At 46.5% G+C, this 18521-nt stretch overlaps 2 protein-coding genes across 3 annotated transcripts in view; one reads left to right on the plus strand and one right to left on the minus strand.

Annotated features, from left to right (window-relative positions):
• GLB1L2 (galactosidase beta 1 like 2) overlaps positions 1-4816 on the plus strand; it is a 48843-nt gene extending 44027 nt beyond the window's left edge. The window contains exons 17-19 of the mRNA XM_024198732.3: positions 1700-1814; positions 3544-3660; positions 4154-4816. Of these exons, the coding sequence (XP_024054500.1) occupies positions 1700-1814; positions 3544-3660; positions 4154-4240 (319 nt within the window). The 3' untranslated portion in view covers positions 4241-4816. The remainder of the gene's footprint in view (positions 1-1699; positions 1815-3543; positions 3661-4153) is intronic.
• A 96-nt stretch (positions 4817-4912) lies between these two features.
• The window catches only part of B3GAT1 (beta-1,3-glucuronyltransferase 1), an 86284-nt gene continuing 72675 nt past the window's right edge, over positions 4913-18521 (minus strand). For both annotated transcript variants that reach the window (XM_029912892.1, XM_024198734.3), the window contains 3 exons: positions 16346-16642; positions 8540-8655; positions 4913-7892 (listed from right to left, as the gene is read on the minus strand). In XM_029912892.1, coding sequence (XP_029768752.1) covers positions 8569-8655; positions 16346-16642 — 384 coding nt within the window. In that variant the 3' untranslated portion in view covers positions 4913-7892; positions 8540-8568. The remainder of the gene's footprint in view (positions 7893-8539; positions 8656-16345; positions 16643-18521) is intronic.

Genomic DNA, 18521 nt, shown 5'->3' on the forward strand with positions numbered 1-18521 from the left:
CTGGTCTGTACGCTGGTTTTGTACTGGTTAAAACTATTTTGATTAAGGGTATGATTCTTTTACCAATAGTTATACTGGCACAACCCCAGGTGTGGAGTTTAAAAGGTGCTTTTTATACTGGCATACCTTATTCCCCTACTTGTACAGGAAGGGAAATAAGCTATACTGCTAGAAAGCACCTGTGACTGCATCCGCACTAGGGGCAGGTGCCACTAAGTATAGCAGTCTAGTAAAACCAGTATTTTCTGGGTATAGACCAGCCTTGAGAGTGCAACCTCACCTCAGGCATTTTCTTTTTTTTTTAGCAGTGAAGTCTGAGCAGCTTTTCCCAGGGAAGGGTCTATTAGATCACAGGGCCTCGTGTTTTGCTTCATATCACTAGCCTCTGGGCATGTTTATAGTCTTTTTATAAACATGCTACAACCTAGAGAGCAGAAATGGATCAAAGTCAACTTAAACTCCTAAGCCTCAGAAGAAACTCACGGCCTCTCACGCCATTCACTCAGGGTGTAGATATAAGCGTCTGAGCATACCCTGAAAGTGGATCTAGCTTTGCCAGACCAATGGAGGAAGAGTTTCCAGAGCCTTGAGCCCATCACCATAGAGTGTGTTCTTCACTTGAGTTAGCTAACCATCATTAGCTAATGGATTCAAAGAGAACTGAAGACATGCCAACACAGCTGCTTAGTCACATTAGGCACTCCAGTTCAGCCCCAGGCGCTCGGGCTGAGAACCCAGGTTAAACAGAGTTGCCGTGCCTTCACTGCTATTTTAACCTGAGTTAAGAACACTTTTTTTTTTTTTTTTGGGCAGTGTAGATGTACACCAAGGGTAGGTCTATACTTACCTCTGGGTCCGGCAGTAAGCAATCGATCTTCTGGGATCGATCCCGGAAGTGCTCGCCGTCGACACCGGTACTCCAGCTCGGCGAGAGGAGTACGCGGCATCGACGGGGGAGCCTGCCTGCCGCATCTGGACCCGCGGTAAGTTCAAACTAAGGTACTTCGACTTCAGCTACGTTATTAACGTAGCTGAAGTTGCGTACCTTAGTTCGAAGTGGGGGGTTAGTGTGGACCAGGCCCAAGAATGCACTGTCCCTAACTACTTGCCTATGCAGAGTACAAATCAGGGGTCTCAGTATCCCATCTGTTCTCTGCTGCTACGACAACACCTTGGGACTGGTGGGCACTTCAGCAACACCCGAGATAGAGCTCTCTAGTTTAGGATTAGCGCCTGGAATGCACCAGGAGACAGGTTGGCAGCCAGTGTGGTTGGTGAGATCAGAAATGGGTGAGTTTGAAGCAGGGATTTTCACTTCTAGCAAAGCAGAGAGCAGTAGCAGCACGTGTGTATCTCACTGCATTCACAGTGGGGACCTTCACCTTGCTGACAGAGAAAGGTGAAGGCCAAGATCTCTCTCGCCAGGAGATTAACTTGGAAGTAAGGAAAGAGGTAAGCAGGTGCCTGCCTTGAATGAACAACCAAGTCCCCATGCTGATTATTCATCCCTCAACCAGTGCCTGTGGGCAGCAACTGTTGCACATTTCAGGCAGCAAAGTGAATAGCTACTTCACTGTAACAAACGGTCCCCTACGATGGCCTCCTGTTTGAAATGATCCTAAGGCCAGCCCTGGACCCATGAATAGCGCCTGGCAGGAAGCTGCTTTCCTTCTGCTAACTGTGTTTCTTTCCCTCACAGCTTGCGAGGTGTTACTGCTTGGAGCACGATCCCGGATTACGCCGTGGGTCCTGCATTCTTCCGAGGAAACCTGCAAGTGCAATATCTGCCTCAGGACACTTTCCTGAAACTTGAGGTGAGTCGCTCAGCTATCGTCTGTTTGTTTTCATAGGGCTGGAAAGAGACCCTGGCATAACAGCTTCAGCGGTGCCACCATGCCTGAGGGCAGGCCCAGGCACCACATAGCACTCTTCATGCATAGAAATCTGCTCCTAAAACTGGCAGCTGGCATGTTCAGTTAAACACAGCCTCCACCATCGCAGGCCCTGCTGGGACAAATACAGGTGATTCTGGCCTGCCTCTCTAACAGCAGCCAGGCAGAGCTAGTAATTGACCTCAGCTTTACATAAATTTTAGCTGCTATTCCTCTTCCGGTAGCAAAGGGTTAGTAGCCGTGAGCACAAACCTGTGAGACGTTGGGCAAGTCATTTCCCTTCTCTGTGCTATCTGTAAAAGAGGACAGTGCTGTGGAACCTTTGGCCATGGGGTTTGAGGGTGGCACGATAGATGTACAGCACTGAAGATGACGTACTGTGTGTATTGTTAAAATCTTGAACTTTTTCCTCTTGTATTTTATTTCAGTCCCCCAGTGCAATCTCTGTTCTTCAGGTCTCAGTGTAATTTACAAGACAAAGTATATGGATAGTTAGAGCATGATGACTAACAGGTGTTGTGTGAAATGGTAGGGGAAGGCCTCAGAGGCTCTGAGGGATAGGATATTTTGCCTTGGGAAGCGTTGTTGGTTGGTTTGTTTTTTAATAAACCTGCTATTTGTTGCAGTCTGGCCCATTCAGAAGAGCAAAGCTAGAACAGTTCAGCATTTGCTTTTAGAAGTATTACTTTGAGCCTCAGGGCTAAGCCATTTCCAGCAGAAATGACTCGACAGGAGCCAGAGAGTAGGTGACTAGCAGAGGCAGGGGAATTGCCCCAACTCCCTTTGCACTTAGGTGGTGGCCCCCAGCACCTCATTACCATTCATGTGGTTGCACAGGGGTAACTGAGGGCAAAACTTGCCCTGGCAATGGAACCAAGCAATGATTCTCCTGTTGATGCATCAGCTTACTCTCCCTTAGTGGTGTTGGCACTGCAGTACCCACAGGAGTACAAAACCCCTGGGGAGGATGAGAGAATGAACCAGACATGTTAGCCACAGTGCTTTCATGCACTACTGGAAGGCCCTCAGATGTGACACCGATGAGGGCTGCAGGATTGACTTATTTGTAAAACTACTCAAATTGTAAGCTCTTTGAGGTAGGGCTAATTGTTTTGTGAGAGGAAGAATGGTCCTGTGATTATTACACTAACCTAGGACTTGGAAAGAGCAGGTTCATTTCCCTGCTCTGTCACAGCGTTTCTATATTACTGTGGGCAAATCATTTACTCTCTGTGCCTCGTCATGATTTTATAGATGGGGAACGAACTCTCAAGGGTGTTGAGAATAAATACACTAAAGATTGAGACTTACTGTAGTAACGGAGACTGCGTACCACACCTAGCACCATAGGGCTCCGATTCCTGGTGAGAGCCTCTAGCTACTACTGCAAAACAAGTCATTTTTTTTTGGTCACTGCCCTTGGCAGATCTGTCTTAGGGACAGACCTCCTCAGGTAAGAAGGTACATTAGTGGCAGGATTGGAGTGGAATGTGAGGGGTTTGAACAAATTGCTTTAAGACCAAAAGCATGATGGTTAGCAGCAGGTGGCCTGAAAGAACACTAGGGTCTTAGTGGGTGAGTCCTGTGAGTGAGTGCTTTGGCTAGTGAGAGCAATTGCTTCAGTAACCCTGCTCTGCTGCCTTTATTGTAGGGTTGGGAAAAAGGAGTTGTGTTTGTCAACGGAGAGAACCTAGGACGCTACTGGAAAATCGGACCCCAGGAAACACTCTACCTCCCTGCAACTTGGCTGCAGCCTGGGAACAATGAGGTGAGAGGCTCTCTATTAAACATGCTTATCAGATTCATGTCTGTCTAAGGCCAGCTAGGCATGCTCAGTGCCTTAAAAACTGACCTTAATGTGACTCTACAAAGCATGGGGTAGCTCTTTCTGAAGTTGAGATTCAAGTTAGAGCAACACTGTTCCTTGGCTGTCAGTAAAAGAAAGCAGCTGTGGTGAACATCAGTAGTGTATATAAAATTTGAAGGGCAGCAGAACTTAAATAAAATGCAAGACCACCTGACTTGGGATTGGTGTTTGCTGTGAAGTCTTAATACAGCCCAGGATGTTAAGTGATGGGAGTCTGAGTGGAGTGTATGGATCCAGCATTTGGGTACATACTGGGACCGGTGGGGTAGTATATTGACGACTTTCCCTTCACTGGGAGCCTCCTGCCCCCAAAATATTTCCCTGAGGGAAAGAGCAGTGATTGTCATTTTAAAGGGATTTCCCTCCTCCCATCCCCAATCTCTTTATTCCCTAGATTATCGTTTTTGAAGAGCGCACCGCAGGCCGGATCATACAATCTGTAGATATGCCTTATCTAGGAAGGACCCACTATATGGACTGAGCAGGAGAACTGCCTCCCGTTGGGTTCATCTTGGATATTCCTTGGTGTATGTGTGGGGACACATCAGTCCAAGTACAGACTGGCTTGTTAATTTCCACTAGACCTGTGTAAAGGATTTGCTCCCTGGCAACAAGTTTAGGGGATAGACTTGGAGCACCCTGAGAGGTGAGTCCATCACTTTCTCCCAGGACATCTAGCTCTCCAAATTCAACATGACAGCTGGCCGCCAGCTTGGATCAGTGGCTGTGATGTAATGGGCAATCCAGGGATAACGAATAAAATAGGGTGTTGTGTGGGAGGGAACCATCTGAGATGAGCCCAGCCCCTGCCCGAGATTAAGGCATTCGATGTGGGCATCTCTTGTTTGATTAAAAGGGGAGAGAATTTCTGTGATAAATAAAAAAAAACTGGCTGAGGAATGCTGTGCTGAGCTTTCAGGCAGAATTGAAACAGCCTTTCTGTGTAGAGAAGGGGCTTTGTTTGTTCAGTTTTTGGAATCCTGATTGGATGTTAACAGTTAATTTTTAATATTCCGAGGTTCTCTTTTGTGGAAAAAAGACAACATTTCTAACGTTACCTGTGTTTCTCCTCTGTCAGCCTCCGCCAGAGCAGGACTGTCGTGTCAACCTAAGGTTCCAGTTCAGGCAAATTATGAACCTTCCAAAGAGCAGGTTCAGAAGAGGGAATGGATAAGTAGCCCACTGCTTCACAGTTTTTTAATTAGTATTAATTAGCTATGTACTTACCATAAGGGGCCCAAATCCCATCTACCCTCAGGGAGAAGGATGCATGAGCAAGGTTAGCCTTGAAAGGAGGAAAATGTCCTCCTGTGTGTGAACAGGACCCAGACTTCAGCTGGTAGAGCTAGAGTGGTTACATGGGAGAACACAAATCAGAGCTCCCATTGTTACTGGAACCTAACACTTTTCTCTGTGCTTCTTTTTAAACTGATGTAAACAACCAGGAATAAGGGATCCTGGCAAAGAAGCACAGTGGGGATTATGTTAACTCTCCACCCTGGTAATCTCCAGATGGGTTCCTGTTTGACAGGTCAAATATTGAAAAGAGCCATTGCTGTCTCTGAAAACCTGCTCACCTTCTTTCCCCTGCTTAAGGTACAGGGAAGATGGTTTAAATACCCTCTGGCTGTCAGTGTAGAATTGGCAGTGTCCAAGAGCTGCTCATCTCTCCTGCAACCAACATGCCCTCTGGCCTAGAGGAGTCAGGTCAGTACTTATGGGAGTAGTTAGACCTCACTACCATAACCACCTGGCAATGGCAGTAACAATCAATTTCAAGGGAATTTTAACCATTAAAAACCATATTTAATTTTATTTAACAAATTAAATACAGTTTAATTAAAACTGAGAACAGACAGTGCAGCTGTAATACACTCCATCCTCCGTCCCAATCAGTGCCTGTCTCGCCACAGCATCTGTACCTCTGCTCTCCCGGCAATAACCACCACACCAGCTGGAAAGGCCTGGCTCCTGTAGCTGACTTTCTGAGGAGAGTGGAGCATATTTGTATTTGCAGGGTTGTCTTTAGGACTTGGTCCTTTGCATTTCACCAGGAGTTGTTCCCTACAGAGGATGGAAGGCTGCAATCCAGCAGGGTTATTATAATAAACAAACAGACATGCAGCTAGGACATCAGTTGAAAACAACTTGAATATCATGAAAACTTTGTATCCCTTTTGAAAATACCTCTTTTTTTCCCCCTTTAAGATACACAGACTGAGCGCTGCACTTGGGAGGCTTGTAAAATAGTGGAATAAACCTGCTTTGATGCAGAGCACCACTGTTTAACATGAGCTAACAATGGCTGTTCCCAAAATGCAAGTGGATACCAGTTGCATAAAATCATTGCTATCCAGTTTGGATTTCAGCCATTGTATACAAAGGAAGGTTTTCACAGAAGCTATGTAGCAAGGCTTCCATGAATGGAAACTAAAGAACCTTATCAGCTAAAGAAGGTAACTTTTTTCCCCAGTGATTGTTTTGATAAATACAGCAGGGAAAATAAAAAATTCCACAAACAATTTTTTTTTGATTTTTAAATATTAGGAAATATAGATTTGGCATTAGTCCAATGAGTGATTTCTGCCCACTGAAGCTAATACTCTGCAAGAAATATTCTATATGTATTTTAATTTTTATATGCTGTTAAGGGTTAAAAAAATAAGTGAGTCTCTTTACAGGTTTACATTTTCCCTTAATTCACATGTAAAATTGTGCTTCAGACTTTTCCAAAAGAAGGGGAGATTGATTAGATTTTTGAAGTCTGATCAGACCTAAGCAGCAATCTAGTAAATCCATTGTTTAAAAGGGGCTGGATAGGAACGGATTAACTTCCTTTTGTGTGTCAACCTGCCAGTGTGCTTCCCCTTGACTCTTGATGTCTCTCTACCTTACACAGAACAGTAAAAAAAAACCCACCCATGTAACTTTCTCCTGCAGGAAGAAGCTTTGTATCACAATGGTTTCAGGTATTTGAAGGTGTTTGGGTTAAGGTTATTTTGTGCTGTTTTGTTCAGATTATTTCTTTTCAATCCACCCTTTGGGCAGTTAGAGTGAGACACTGTTGGGGGAAGCTATAGAGCACTGGGCCATCTTAGTATAGGTGAGCACACCAGTAATAGCAGGTATGGAACTGCTCCAGTGGCTTTTTATGGGTACCATGAAATGGACATATTTAAAATCAACACTAAATGTACTCAAGAAGGTGGGGAGTAATAGATGGAAGTGGGTTGGTTTGTTGCTGAGTGATTCCTTCTTTACAGTGAACATTGGAAATTAGGCGTAGGGTAGGAGTTGGAGACAACAGCAGCATTCGGTGAAATGCTGAGTGGTTCCCTCCCATATTGTTAAAAAAACACTTCTTGAGGTAGGTGCACACTTCAGGGAGCCCGACACCTAACGCTTGTCTCAGTCAAGTTAGCACTAGAAATAGGCCTGAGCCAGAGGATTAGGACCTACCTCCAGTTAGTTTAGCAAGGATGGTGAACATGGTCACAGGTGCTGTAAACAAATCAATACAAGTACACAGAGGTATGTCAAATCGGTCAGACCACCCTCCAAGCCATGGAGCTGATGAAAGGGGGATGGGTTGGAAAGAACAGAGATAGTTGTTGGTTAGCTATTACCTGCCTTGCTTTTCTCCCTCCCCGAAACCCAGTCTTGTGCAGTGTAATAAATACTGAATAATCTAGGTTCAAAATTAAGGGCAAAGGTGCCATCTCCACAGCCAGAGAGCTGCTGAGGCTGTTGCACACAGACACAAGGTATATGTCACTCCTTGTGGTGCTTCTCATCCTTGCTGTGAAACCAGCTCCAGCTGGGCCTCCTCCCAAGTGCATGGTGCCCTGCACATGCTCCTTCCAATCCAAGCAGCCCACAGGCTTTGCACCTTGTACTGAAGGTGAGGTCAGTGCTACGGTTTCTGTGCTTTTCCTCCGTCTCCAGAGGGCTCGGTTCTGTTCAGAGTCCAGGAGGAAGGGCGGGAGAGTCTGAGCAGTGCAGGTATGGTCGGTTGTTCTAACTTGCTTGTTTTTCATACATTTAAAACACTTGGAAGGCAGGAGCAGTCCTGGCAGCTGCTTGCGTGTCGAGCTGGCTGCTGTAGCGAGGAGCCTGCAGAATGAGAGAATCTTCTGCAAAGGAAAGACAACCGGGGGTGCGTTACCCCTCTATCTCGCTGCAGCTAGCCCAAGCCTGTCTGAGAACATGGTTTTTTGACTGTTGCTGCTAGGCAACTGGGTGTTGGCAAAAGAAGTATGTGACAGCCCCAGAAAGCAGCTATACATAGCAACAACACTGCAGGCTTCCACCGCTGTATCCTCATGGAGCATGCAGTCTCTGAAATACCCAGAGTGCGGCTTAGTGGGACTTCACTGTACTGTAGCAGGGTCCTTTACTGCATGGCAAGGTCGTGCACTATACATTAACACTGTGGCTTGCCGTGCGTACAAACCCTCATTGTAAAGTTTCCTCCTAAACCTTTCCCTCTTTCAGCACTATACTCTCCATTTCATCTAGCCTCAGGTTTCCTTTTCTCTTTTACCGCCCCCTCAATTAACCAGACCATTATCCTCTCCAGATTTTTTCACCCTCATGTTCTAAACACTGTCCTTTTCTGGGCCCTGTCATTTCCCTTTACATATCACCCCATCCTTTACACTACTCTCTCAAACTTGGCTTTCAGAGAGAGCATGTTTATACTTTCCTTGAAAAATTTCTCTAGTGCTTATTCTTTTCACTCAGTCCTCTCCTCCCTCGGGGTAGATACAGGAGGGCGTACCTGTTTGATCTCCGCTCAGCCATGCAGCATCAGATTTCCACGTTGGGATCTGTGAAGCCTTTCTTGCCCTCGTTCACGAGCACAGGTTTTTCCGTCCTTGTGTGCCAGACTAAAATCTGAACCAATCCCAAAGAAGTCATTAGCTGCATCTCTGCGTTATGCTAACAAATAATCTTGCACATTAAACTAATAGTGCTATTTAACCACATACCCTCGAGTGTAATGGTGCATTCACAGCCTTAAGCAGATTTGCCTATGGCCAGTGACATCTCAAATGCACCATGTGCAAAAATTACCCATTTGACAGGATGCTGTCTCAGGCCATTAACCTGCTCCTTCCATCTATTTATCAACCAACCTCCACTAAAGACTTATCATCCTTTGCACTGATTTTGGGCTGTTCTATCATCACTCTGGAATCAAAATTCTTGTATGTGTTTACAAAGACAAACACCCCCCCCCCCAACTCAGAGTGTTGAGGCTGCAGCTAGAGATATAATTTCCAGCTCAGGTAGGTGTGTATGTTGTGCCTTTGATTGAGCTAGCAGGCTAAAAACAGAAGTGTAGTCACCATGCACAGGCTAGCACCAGAGCATAATCTTGTCTCAAGATCCCAGGTGTGCATTTGGGCAGCTAGCTGAAGCCGCAGCCTATGCCACTGTGGCTAATCTCTTATTTTTATCATGGTCACTCAATCAAAGCTACTGCATGTATGTCTACCTGAGCTAGCAATTATTACAGTCCAGCTGCACCAAATTATACCCGGAGTGGCTGCATATCAAGCCACTACAACAGCATCATCCACTCACTGTACAACAGACAGCTGGGCTGAAAATAGAAAGGCACCTTGTTGTGCTCTATACACTCGTTGCTGTAACTACTAGGTATAACAGGAAGGAAACAGAGTTCATCAGTTCAGACCACCATCTATATAGACTGAAGCCATCCCAGGCCTGATTCTCAGAAGGGATCAGTACCTTTGAAAAAGCAGAACTGGAGGGGCTCTCACTTCCTAGTTGGAGCTTTTCTGTCAGCAACATCTGGAGTTCACTATCCATTTATTCTTCTAAAGCATCTCCAAGAGACTGGGTGACTGTTGCTTTGGGATCTCTTCCCTTTCTTTTCTGATTCTCACACTGGCTTAAGGGTAGTTGACTGCAGGACACAGGGCTCAGTGCTGGCTATCTGCTTTGGACGTTTTGGGGTGCATGCAGGGAGTAACCCTGCTGAAAATCAAATCCTCTGGAAACGCTGGGGACCAATGGGTTAAATTTCACACTCATCAGCCCCTCATGTTCTGCGCTGTTCATTAGGTCATCAAAATCACAGCTCGCCAACACCCTTAGGCTACATTCCATTGCAACCCGATGTGCGAATGGGAGCTTGGGTACACGTGCCTGCTCTAGAAGTGAGTATGCCACTGCATATGCCCACCCCAGCCTGACACCGCCTCCCCCAGGTAGGGAGGCACTGTTGAAGCCTAACCTGCATCCTGACTATTTTTAGTGAGCTAGTTCAAGTACAGCTAATAGAGGTACATCTACACAAGCTAGCTGGGGTCCCAGAGCAGTGAAACTGCAGCTGCCCATGCTTCAGGAGGGGTGTACAAGTCCACCCATAATCCTGGATAAAGTGCTCAAGGGGGTTTAGTGCACGCTGCTACTGCTTCACTGCTCTAGGGCCTGAGCTAGCTCAGGTGTGTGTCTACATGAGCTGCAATCACCCCCTGTGACTACAGTGTAGACTTATGCTGAGATGCTACTACCTTGCTTGTCCAACCCCCTGGGCCATGGTACTGTGCTGTCACCATGCCAGAAAATGCTGTTCCTATACTTCTCTACACTGTCTTAGGCAGTGGGCCATTACCTACATTAGGGGGGTGTGTTTAAAGAGGCCCTATTAATCCAGTTTAATACGATTTGGCCCTACTTACATTGGCCAGACAAAGCATATTAGGCTGCTGCTGTTAAAGCCTCTAACCCAATTTGAGCCTATTCACAGTGGCCAGCTAAACAGTATTGGGAAATAGTTCTGCACTGATCTCAGCGTGGTATACAATGTAGAACTGGATAAAAAAAAATAGTTCAGTGAACAATTTCAAAATGGTCAGATTCGGACTGGATTTCTAGAAATGAAAATGTTGGGGCTTTCCTCTGAAAAAGTGGCAGGGGAAGGAAAGAAATCTTTAAATCAAAACTTTCACAAATGAGAAACGTATTCAAAAAATATTTTTACTTGGGGAAATGGTCTCACGCAAAAGATTTCTAGCTGCTCTATTAAAATGCCTAAGCAGACAGAGCTGGTTTACACTCTGGGCCACACTAAAATAAAGGTTACTTCTTATTGCTCTGCTCCTAGCACCTGAATGATGGTAGCAGTTAGGTCCCTTCAGAGCTACAGCTTCCCGTTTTTCGTACCCGTTTTTCGTTGCTATTTCTTACCTTAGGAGGGGCTCCCCTCTTGTTGCTATGACAATACACTGCATGTTTAATCCAAGCTTCCATGATCCATTTTGTACTCGAAAGGTGCTGGCTTGCTTTTCCTTAGACCTGCAAAAGCATGTTTTGCTTCCCAAGAATGAACTCGGCACGTTCCTCTTGCCTGTGGTTAAATACTCGGCTCCCTGTTACTCGCAGGCTTAATTCAGTTCTGATTTAAGCAGGCACAACACTTACAGCAGAGGTGAATCTCTCTCTGTAACATTAATATAGTTGTTTGCCTCCAACAGCTGGAAAGAACCTTGACTGGGCTGCTTTCCCCACCACTTTGTCAGAGAAGGGAACCTTTTTGTAAAACGTAACCTTTTTTTTTTTAATACCAGCCCCCTGCAATCGCAACAGCACAGAGCTTGGGGTCATTTCTATAGTACTTTTTTCATCGAGGTAAATACTGAAGTTGAGCTCCCTATCTCTGATTGCAAGGGGCTTCTAAAAAAAGGTTATTGGGCCACTAAAAATAATATACAGCCCTTTGTACAATTCTTACTTACGTCTTTACCCCATGCTCTTCAGTGGGGTCACTGCAGTTATCACCTAGTACAGAGCAACAATCAAGTACAGAAACAGCTTTTCATTTCTCAGCCAACTGTCTGTAACTTTGAGGACAATGCATTTCCTTTGCTATATACAAAGTTTGGATCATACATAAAAATACAACCTATGTTATTAATACAGTAGTTCTACAGGCCTTTTAAGGTCTGCCCTCATGTCTCAAAACTTATTTTCACATTTGTATTACTACTATGCTCAGAGCAACAGCAAAAAGACTTGTCCATAACAGCGCTCGGCACAATGGGCATTTTGAACAGTACTTTACCAATCACAGGTGTCCCCCCCCTTTAATATCTCTAATGGCATCCACTCGTGATTACATGCAGCTGTATCTCCTCTTACACATGGCTGCAGCATTTAAACCCAGGCAATAACTGAGTTTAAGAATCAGAGGACCTAGGGAAGGAAAAGACTTTGTTGATAACCCCCATACCCTGCCACTGCAGGATTCTTCTCATTAGAGTTTCACTGTTTTGTAGCAATAAATTACAAATAGAGTAAATTCCACCAGCAAATTTAATCTCTGGGGCCCAGTGCAATTTAAGGGAAAACAATCATGGACCCAATTCTCCCATCCTTCACCTTGTGTTGCACATCTCACCAGTGCAATGCAAGTATAAGATCGTATGGCTGCTGTGAGCACATGGAGTATTCTAGTTGGGGGCATTTTCTACCCTCTGCACAGGTGTAGTGACAACCCCAGGTGAAAGGCAGGGGAGGATTAGGCCCATCTCCAAAGTGACCCATTCATTCACATTGATGTGCATTTTAAAACTTTATTCCAAAGCAGACACTCCACTTGTGGCTAAAACCTTTATGCTGTTGCATGGGATGTTTTGCAAGTGGCTCAGGGCAAGGCTGGTATCCTGCACAGCCCACCTGAAGAAGCAGTTGTCTGTGTCTTGGGTTGTCTTTAGAGCTACCCTGCCTCCTCCCCTCACACCAAATCAGATTTACACAGCTGTTTGCTCAGATTTTAAAGCATGCTCCCTCTGCAAACATCCAAGCCATCAGTTTGCTCTCTATAAGCAAGTTTCCAGCTTGTAAGCTTGCCCACACAAGTAGCTGCATTGAAAGGGGGTAGCTTAGTGGATGGGACGTTGCTTGACATGGGGATTCCCCAAACCCTGACCAGAGGCACATGAACCAGGCAAAGCTCAGACAGTAACTATTATAGCTATGACCATGCCATAGTTACTTTGACATCAAGATTTATGCTCTTCCGCAGCCAGTAAGGCTCAGAGAAGCCCTAATGTGACCAAGGGTTGAAGCAGGCTCAGTTTCACGTATGAAACAAATCATACGTGGCCCAGAAAAGAAAATGTGGGTTAAAATAAAGCTTTGTCTATGCTAGGGAGTTAATACCGGCCCAGCTGCTGGTGTAAGTGCACCAGCACAAACCCCCAGTGCAGTTAAGCAAAGGCACTATTTGCACCAGAGTTTTGCCCTGCTAGTTACAGGGATAAGCTGCCCTGGTGCAGGTTACAGCAGTTTAACCCTATGTGAACTAGGAGACTGCACTGGTGCTGATGGCTGAAATCTGAACATGTCCCCCATTCAGTCAAAGCCTCAATTCCTCTAAATTCTGCTTATCTGCAACCACTGCCTTAGAGTCCCAGCCTCGGGAGCTTCCTCAGGCCTTTTCCTCCTGAATATGAAGGAGGCAGGCTCAGCCAGTCTGGCACCAGAAGCGAGAGCATGTGGCCTTGTGTGACCAATGGCAGCTCGAGTATCAAATAGCCCCTTCTCTAGGAACATTTGCAATCAATCCAAATAAGTGCAGCCCTGTGGGATGCTGAGGTGGCTGGCATCCCAGTCACTGGGGAATAACTCAAGCAGAAAGGGAGGGTAAACCTGCCCTAGCAGATACTTGCTCAGCTCCCACAGGGAGAGAACGAATACAAATGGAGTTTGCCGGTCTGATCTCCCCCTCCATCTGCACTGCATTCAGCACACACACTTTATCACAGGAAATCGGACAAGAAGGAAGGAAGCTATTCCCCAGGAGCCCCTCTGGCCTCCTGCTTTCATCAGTGGAATCGCTCTGTCCTAGGGCCAGTTTGAGCTACATCAGATCTGTGACCCAAAAATAAGGAGCCAGTTCCTTTCTGCATCTTGGAAAAAAACATGGCGAGAACCAGGGTTCAGATTCTCCATCTTATCTAGGGAAGGGATTTATTTCTCTTCACAGAGCTAGTGCAAAACCCTGCAACAGCTGCAGTGTTCTTCTTCCACAGATGCTAGTGAGGAAGCACCGCTCTTCCCCATCAACCCCATCCTTAGCCTGCAGCCTTGATGGCAGCTGATCACACTTACTGTGGCATCTCATGCTAGCTCTCTCTGTCCACAAATACTCTGCCTTTCTCTAACCCCCTCAGAAGCAGCAGCAAAACATCCCTGTCCAACACTAGGCAGCAGCGCTGCTGGCTTCCTTCACCCGCATCACCCAAACCCACAAATTTAGTCAGAGATTGGAGCCCGGTGCATAATGCAGCCGAGAGACAGGAGAAGGGGCAGAAGGCGGGCGCTTAACTGCAGCCGCTATAGATATTTAATTAAATGTGACTGATAAATTGCTACCCAGGCCATTCAAAACAAAAGTCTGCCTCTCCCAGAGAAGCACATCTCCCCCTATCTCCATGGAGAAAGCTCTCTTTTCATTTTTTCCTCTCAGCATTTGCAGCTCCTGGCAGGGATTTCAAGGCTGCCTGCCTCCTTTTGTCTAGAAATTCCTGCAGTGCCCAGATCTTCTTCCTTTCATTCCCCCTCTTTCAGGCAGGTATTAAGCCAAGGAGAGCAACACAAGACTTATTTATTGGCCAGTAAATAAGCTTTTTGCAGGCGCTTCAGTCTGTGTGTGTGGGTCTGATGAGAGTGATAAAAATGAATACCAGCGCAGCACACAGGGGACGTCTAAGGAGGCATCTGGTAAAGGGCTGTCTACCTATGTACCTATCTAGCCCCCATTAACCATCATAGCTGAGAGAGTCACAATCTTTAGTGTATTTATCCTCAACACCTCTGTGAAGCAGAGAAAAGAGGTCACCGCAGAGCCGTTCCCATTAACAAGGTAAAGTTTCCAAGCATGCATTGCCCCTTCTTAGCTACCCTAAACCCTGCCATAATCACTCTCCGGGCAATGCCCCTGCATAGCATACAAACTGCTCAGCTCCGGTGTTTAGAAGGGGAGGCATCTCTCTGCTGACGTGCCCTCACTTGTTGTGTAGGCAGTTGGTTGGTTTGAATTCTCTGAGCTCTGCCTCTGTTGAATTTGGTCTCTGTTTACCTCATGCTGGGCAGATGAGTTATGTGTTAATTGCTAAAGGGAAGCTGGTGGCAGCTGGAAGTAGAGAAGCAAAGCAGGACACCCGAAGTGCTGAGAGTTGGTCAGGATCAAACTGTCTCCAGCTCAAAACAGAGTCCCTGTGATATCTCCACTGTCACGTCACAGAGAAAACAGCCAGCTCCTAATCTCAACCAGCGCCTCCTGCTGCCACCTCTTCAATTCCTGACCCACAGCACAGAAGTTTCCTTCTGTCTGACTCAAGTAACAAAATCTCCCCCTTGTCTGGAAACAAAGTCCTGACAGCATGTCCCACCACAGCTGGCCTTGCTCTCGCCCCAGCTTTCCAGCACAATGCCTTACTCTGACAGCTACCTTCACATCAAAAGCTGCTCTTCTATGTGTATTTCTAGAGGCCACGTAGCCATTGCTGCACCAGCTTCAGGCTCTAAGCATTTGCACGGAAGCTTTTTCTTGACACTGGATTCCCTTGCCTGCTGCATCCTGTCCATTTACCGTGCTAAGAGGGAATCAATCTGGAGTGTGTTCCACACAACATGCCTCCTCCCCCCATTCACACCAGCATTAGATCTTGCTTCTCACCTCCCTCCGCTCTTAGAACACATTGTCATGTTCCTGTTAGGCAGAGCAGCACACATTCAGTTCTGCCCAGAGCAGCAGAGAGGCTGAGCAGAGCAGATGGACTGTCTGATGTCAACATCTCAGTCAACTCGATTTGCTTCATGCTCTTCAGCTCTTCCCTGGACCCCATCTCTGCCACCACACCCCACATGGATGCCTGTCTGCCTCCCAGCATAATACAGGACATTAATTCTTTTCCTCCTCACCTCTCTAAAATCCATGTTTTCCTGTAACGTCTTTTGAGAAGCAGGAACATAGCTGCAAATTCACTTTGGTGTTCACTATTATACATGAAAATGAAATGGCAAGGCAGCACATTTCATATAAGAAATGCTCTTTCACACAATGCGTAATTCATCTGCAGAACTCAATGTCACAGAACATTATTGAGACCAAAAAAGTATTAGACATTCATGTAAACAGTAAGGATGCCATGTAGAATAACCATAACTAGCAGAGACATTTATAGAGGGGATAAACCCTCACACTCCAGGGCATAAGCCAGCCACTAAGGGCCTGGGGTTAAGATGAAACTTCCCCACTATGCGTTTTACTTCATAACTGCCCATTTATTGGGGGGGAGGGGGTTGTGTCTTTCCTTGAAGCATCTGGTACCAACAGCTGTATGAGACAGGATACTGGACTGGATGGGCATTGGGCTAACCCTGAGGGATGGGAGATCAGATACCGGCCTGGTTAGACTACAGATCTGATCCCATATGACAGTCCCTATGCTCCCTTTTCAAGTTTCTGCATCTCCTTGCAATTGTGATTAGTGATAGATGCAGGAGAGTGGGTCCTTATGGTCCACGTACCAGGAGGAGTCCATACCTTAGTGCAATTGGCAGCTTTCGGCTCAAGGTCATTCAAGGTCACTAGTTCCCGGAGAAGGCTGCTCTCTTGGTAACCACCCTTCACTCCTCGCAGTTTGAAGTAAGCCTGAGATCGCTGGAGTATCAGCCTGAGGTTCACGGCAAAGCCCGCCATGTCAATGGCAAACGGGCGGTGGGGGTCGAAAACAGTCTTCCAGCCATATACCTTCCCCGCTGCATTCACCTTGGGTGACTCGTAACGCAAGCCGCCCACAAAGGCCACCGGCCACACCGACACCTTCCTGGTGGTGCGCATCTGGGGGCAAGGAGAGAGAAGGGCACAGTGAGTGCGTGGGGTGGGGTGGGAGGGGAGCGGACACTCGCTCTGACAGTTGCTAGCGCACACTCAACGTCCAGTCCACGCATGCAACATGCAGTGACTCTGGACAGTCCCCAGCAAGACCTCTGCATGCACTGCAGCACCAGACCTGGATGTTCTGAAGCAGGTAAAGGCCAGTGGACAGAGAGAAGCAAGGCAGTATAAATACTGTATACATGAAAGCCAGGAATGCTGGGTTCTGTTCCCAGCTCCACTCCAGGCTCTCTCTGTGACCTTGGCCATGTACTTTAACCTCTGTATGCTTCCATTTGCCCAACTGTATGAGGGGATAAGCCCTGTATTGCAGGGTGGCTAGCAAAGTGCTTTGGAGAATCTCAGGTAAAGATGCTAGTGAATATGCAGATGCGCAGTTACGCTAATTACTCCCGCTGAGACTTCAGTATGGCAAAGGCTTCATGCAAGGAACAAAGTAGCAAATAAGAGTTACATCCAAGGTTTTAAAATGTGCTTTTCATCCACAGGCCTCAACGCTTCACAAAGGTGGGTCAGAATCATCGTCCCCATTTACAGATGGGGAAACTGAGTCCCGGGGGGGAGGGCAGAGCTTGTCCAGTGTCACATGGTGAGTTAACAGCAGAGCTAGGAAGACAAGATTTCTGGAAACTAAGCTATAGAGGAGAATTAGCATCAAGTGGCATTCAGTGTAGCCTCCATTTTGTGAGTCACCGTTGATGGGAAATGGGATAACATTTGGAATGAGGTACTACGAACGTGGTTCTCAAATGAGGGGCAGTTAAGAAGTCTGGCTACCTAGTAAACGCCAAGCAAATGGGATGAGGTTTTGCAGCGATTTATCCCTGGTCTTGTCTCCACTCTGCTGGCAGGAGCATGCTCCCTCTCCAGCACCTTCTGCTTTTGACCCAGACCCTCAGACGGGATTTCCCAGAGCTAATCTCATGAATGCTAATTAGTGAGAGAGACCTGAAGAGTTGAAGGCACTTGCCCTTTTGCATTACACACATGCTAATGGCACCCCTTATCCACAGAGACTAGTCACCCATGTTTATTGTGCTGCCCCTTTCACTGGCTGCCTGGTGCCTCTTAATGCAGGTAGGTTTCAGGGGGGAGGAGGATAGGGTTGTCAACCCTCCAGGATTGTCCTGGAGTCTCCAGGAATTAAAGATATCATGTGATGACACCTCCAGGAATACATTCAACCAAAATTGACAATCCTAGAGGAGAGGAATCCAGAGACATCATCATGTCGGTTAACAAAGGGGCCCTCATGCCTTCTTAATAGGTAGTCATTTCAGGGTACTGCTTGGTGCTGTAGCTAAAACCTGCCATAGAGAAGGAAGTAATGAGGCAGCTGGATTGGAACAGCATTCAGCCTGGATCTGCTTGCAGTCTTATGTACAAACCTCATTTACTGGGTTCTTTGCTATAGGATTTAGGTCTGTGCCAAATGGCCAAGACAACAATCTGCCCCCTTGACCTCAATACACCAATTTGTGCAAATGAATGCAAGCTAAAACAGAAGACCTCAAGAAAGGGGGAGGAATAGGTGCAGTATATGTACCTCATGGTAATGGGTGCAGTATATGTACCTCAAAGAAGGGATCGTTTGGCATGGCAACTAGTGAATGAGGAGGAAGGGGATCATCATGTCTTGTACCACAAGAGCTTCCAGGAGCGCAAGGCAACAAATCATCTGAGATCAGTGACTCAGGGGAACTGCACATGTCTACAAGTATCTTCCCGGCGGGGGGGAGGGGGGGGGAGAGATGTTCATAGGGGGTGTAGAACTAGCAGTGAAGGGGTGAAACTAAAAAACACTTCTGCTCAGGTTTCCAAA

Source organism: Terrapene carolina, unplaced genomic scaffold (assembly GCF_002925995.2).
Source record: "Terrapene carolina triunguis isolate 2854851 unplaced genomic scaffold, T_m_triunguis-2.0 Scaffold374, whole genome shotgun sequence".
NCBI classification, from domain to species: domain Eukaryota; kingdom Metazoa; phylum Chordata; order Testudines; family Emydidae; genus Terrapene; species Terrapene triunguis.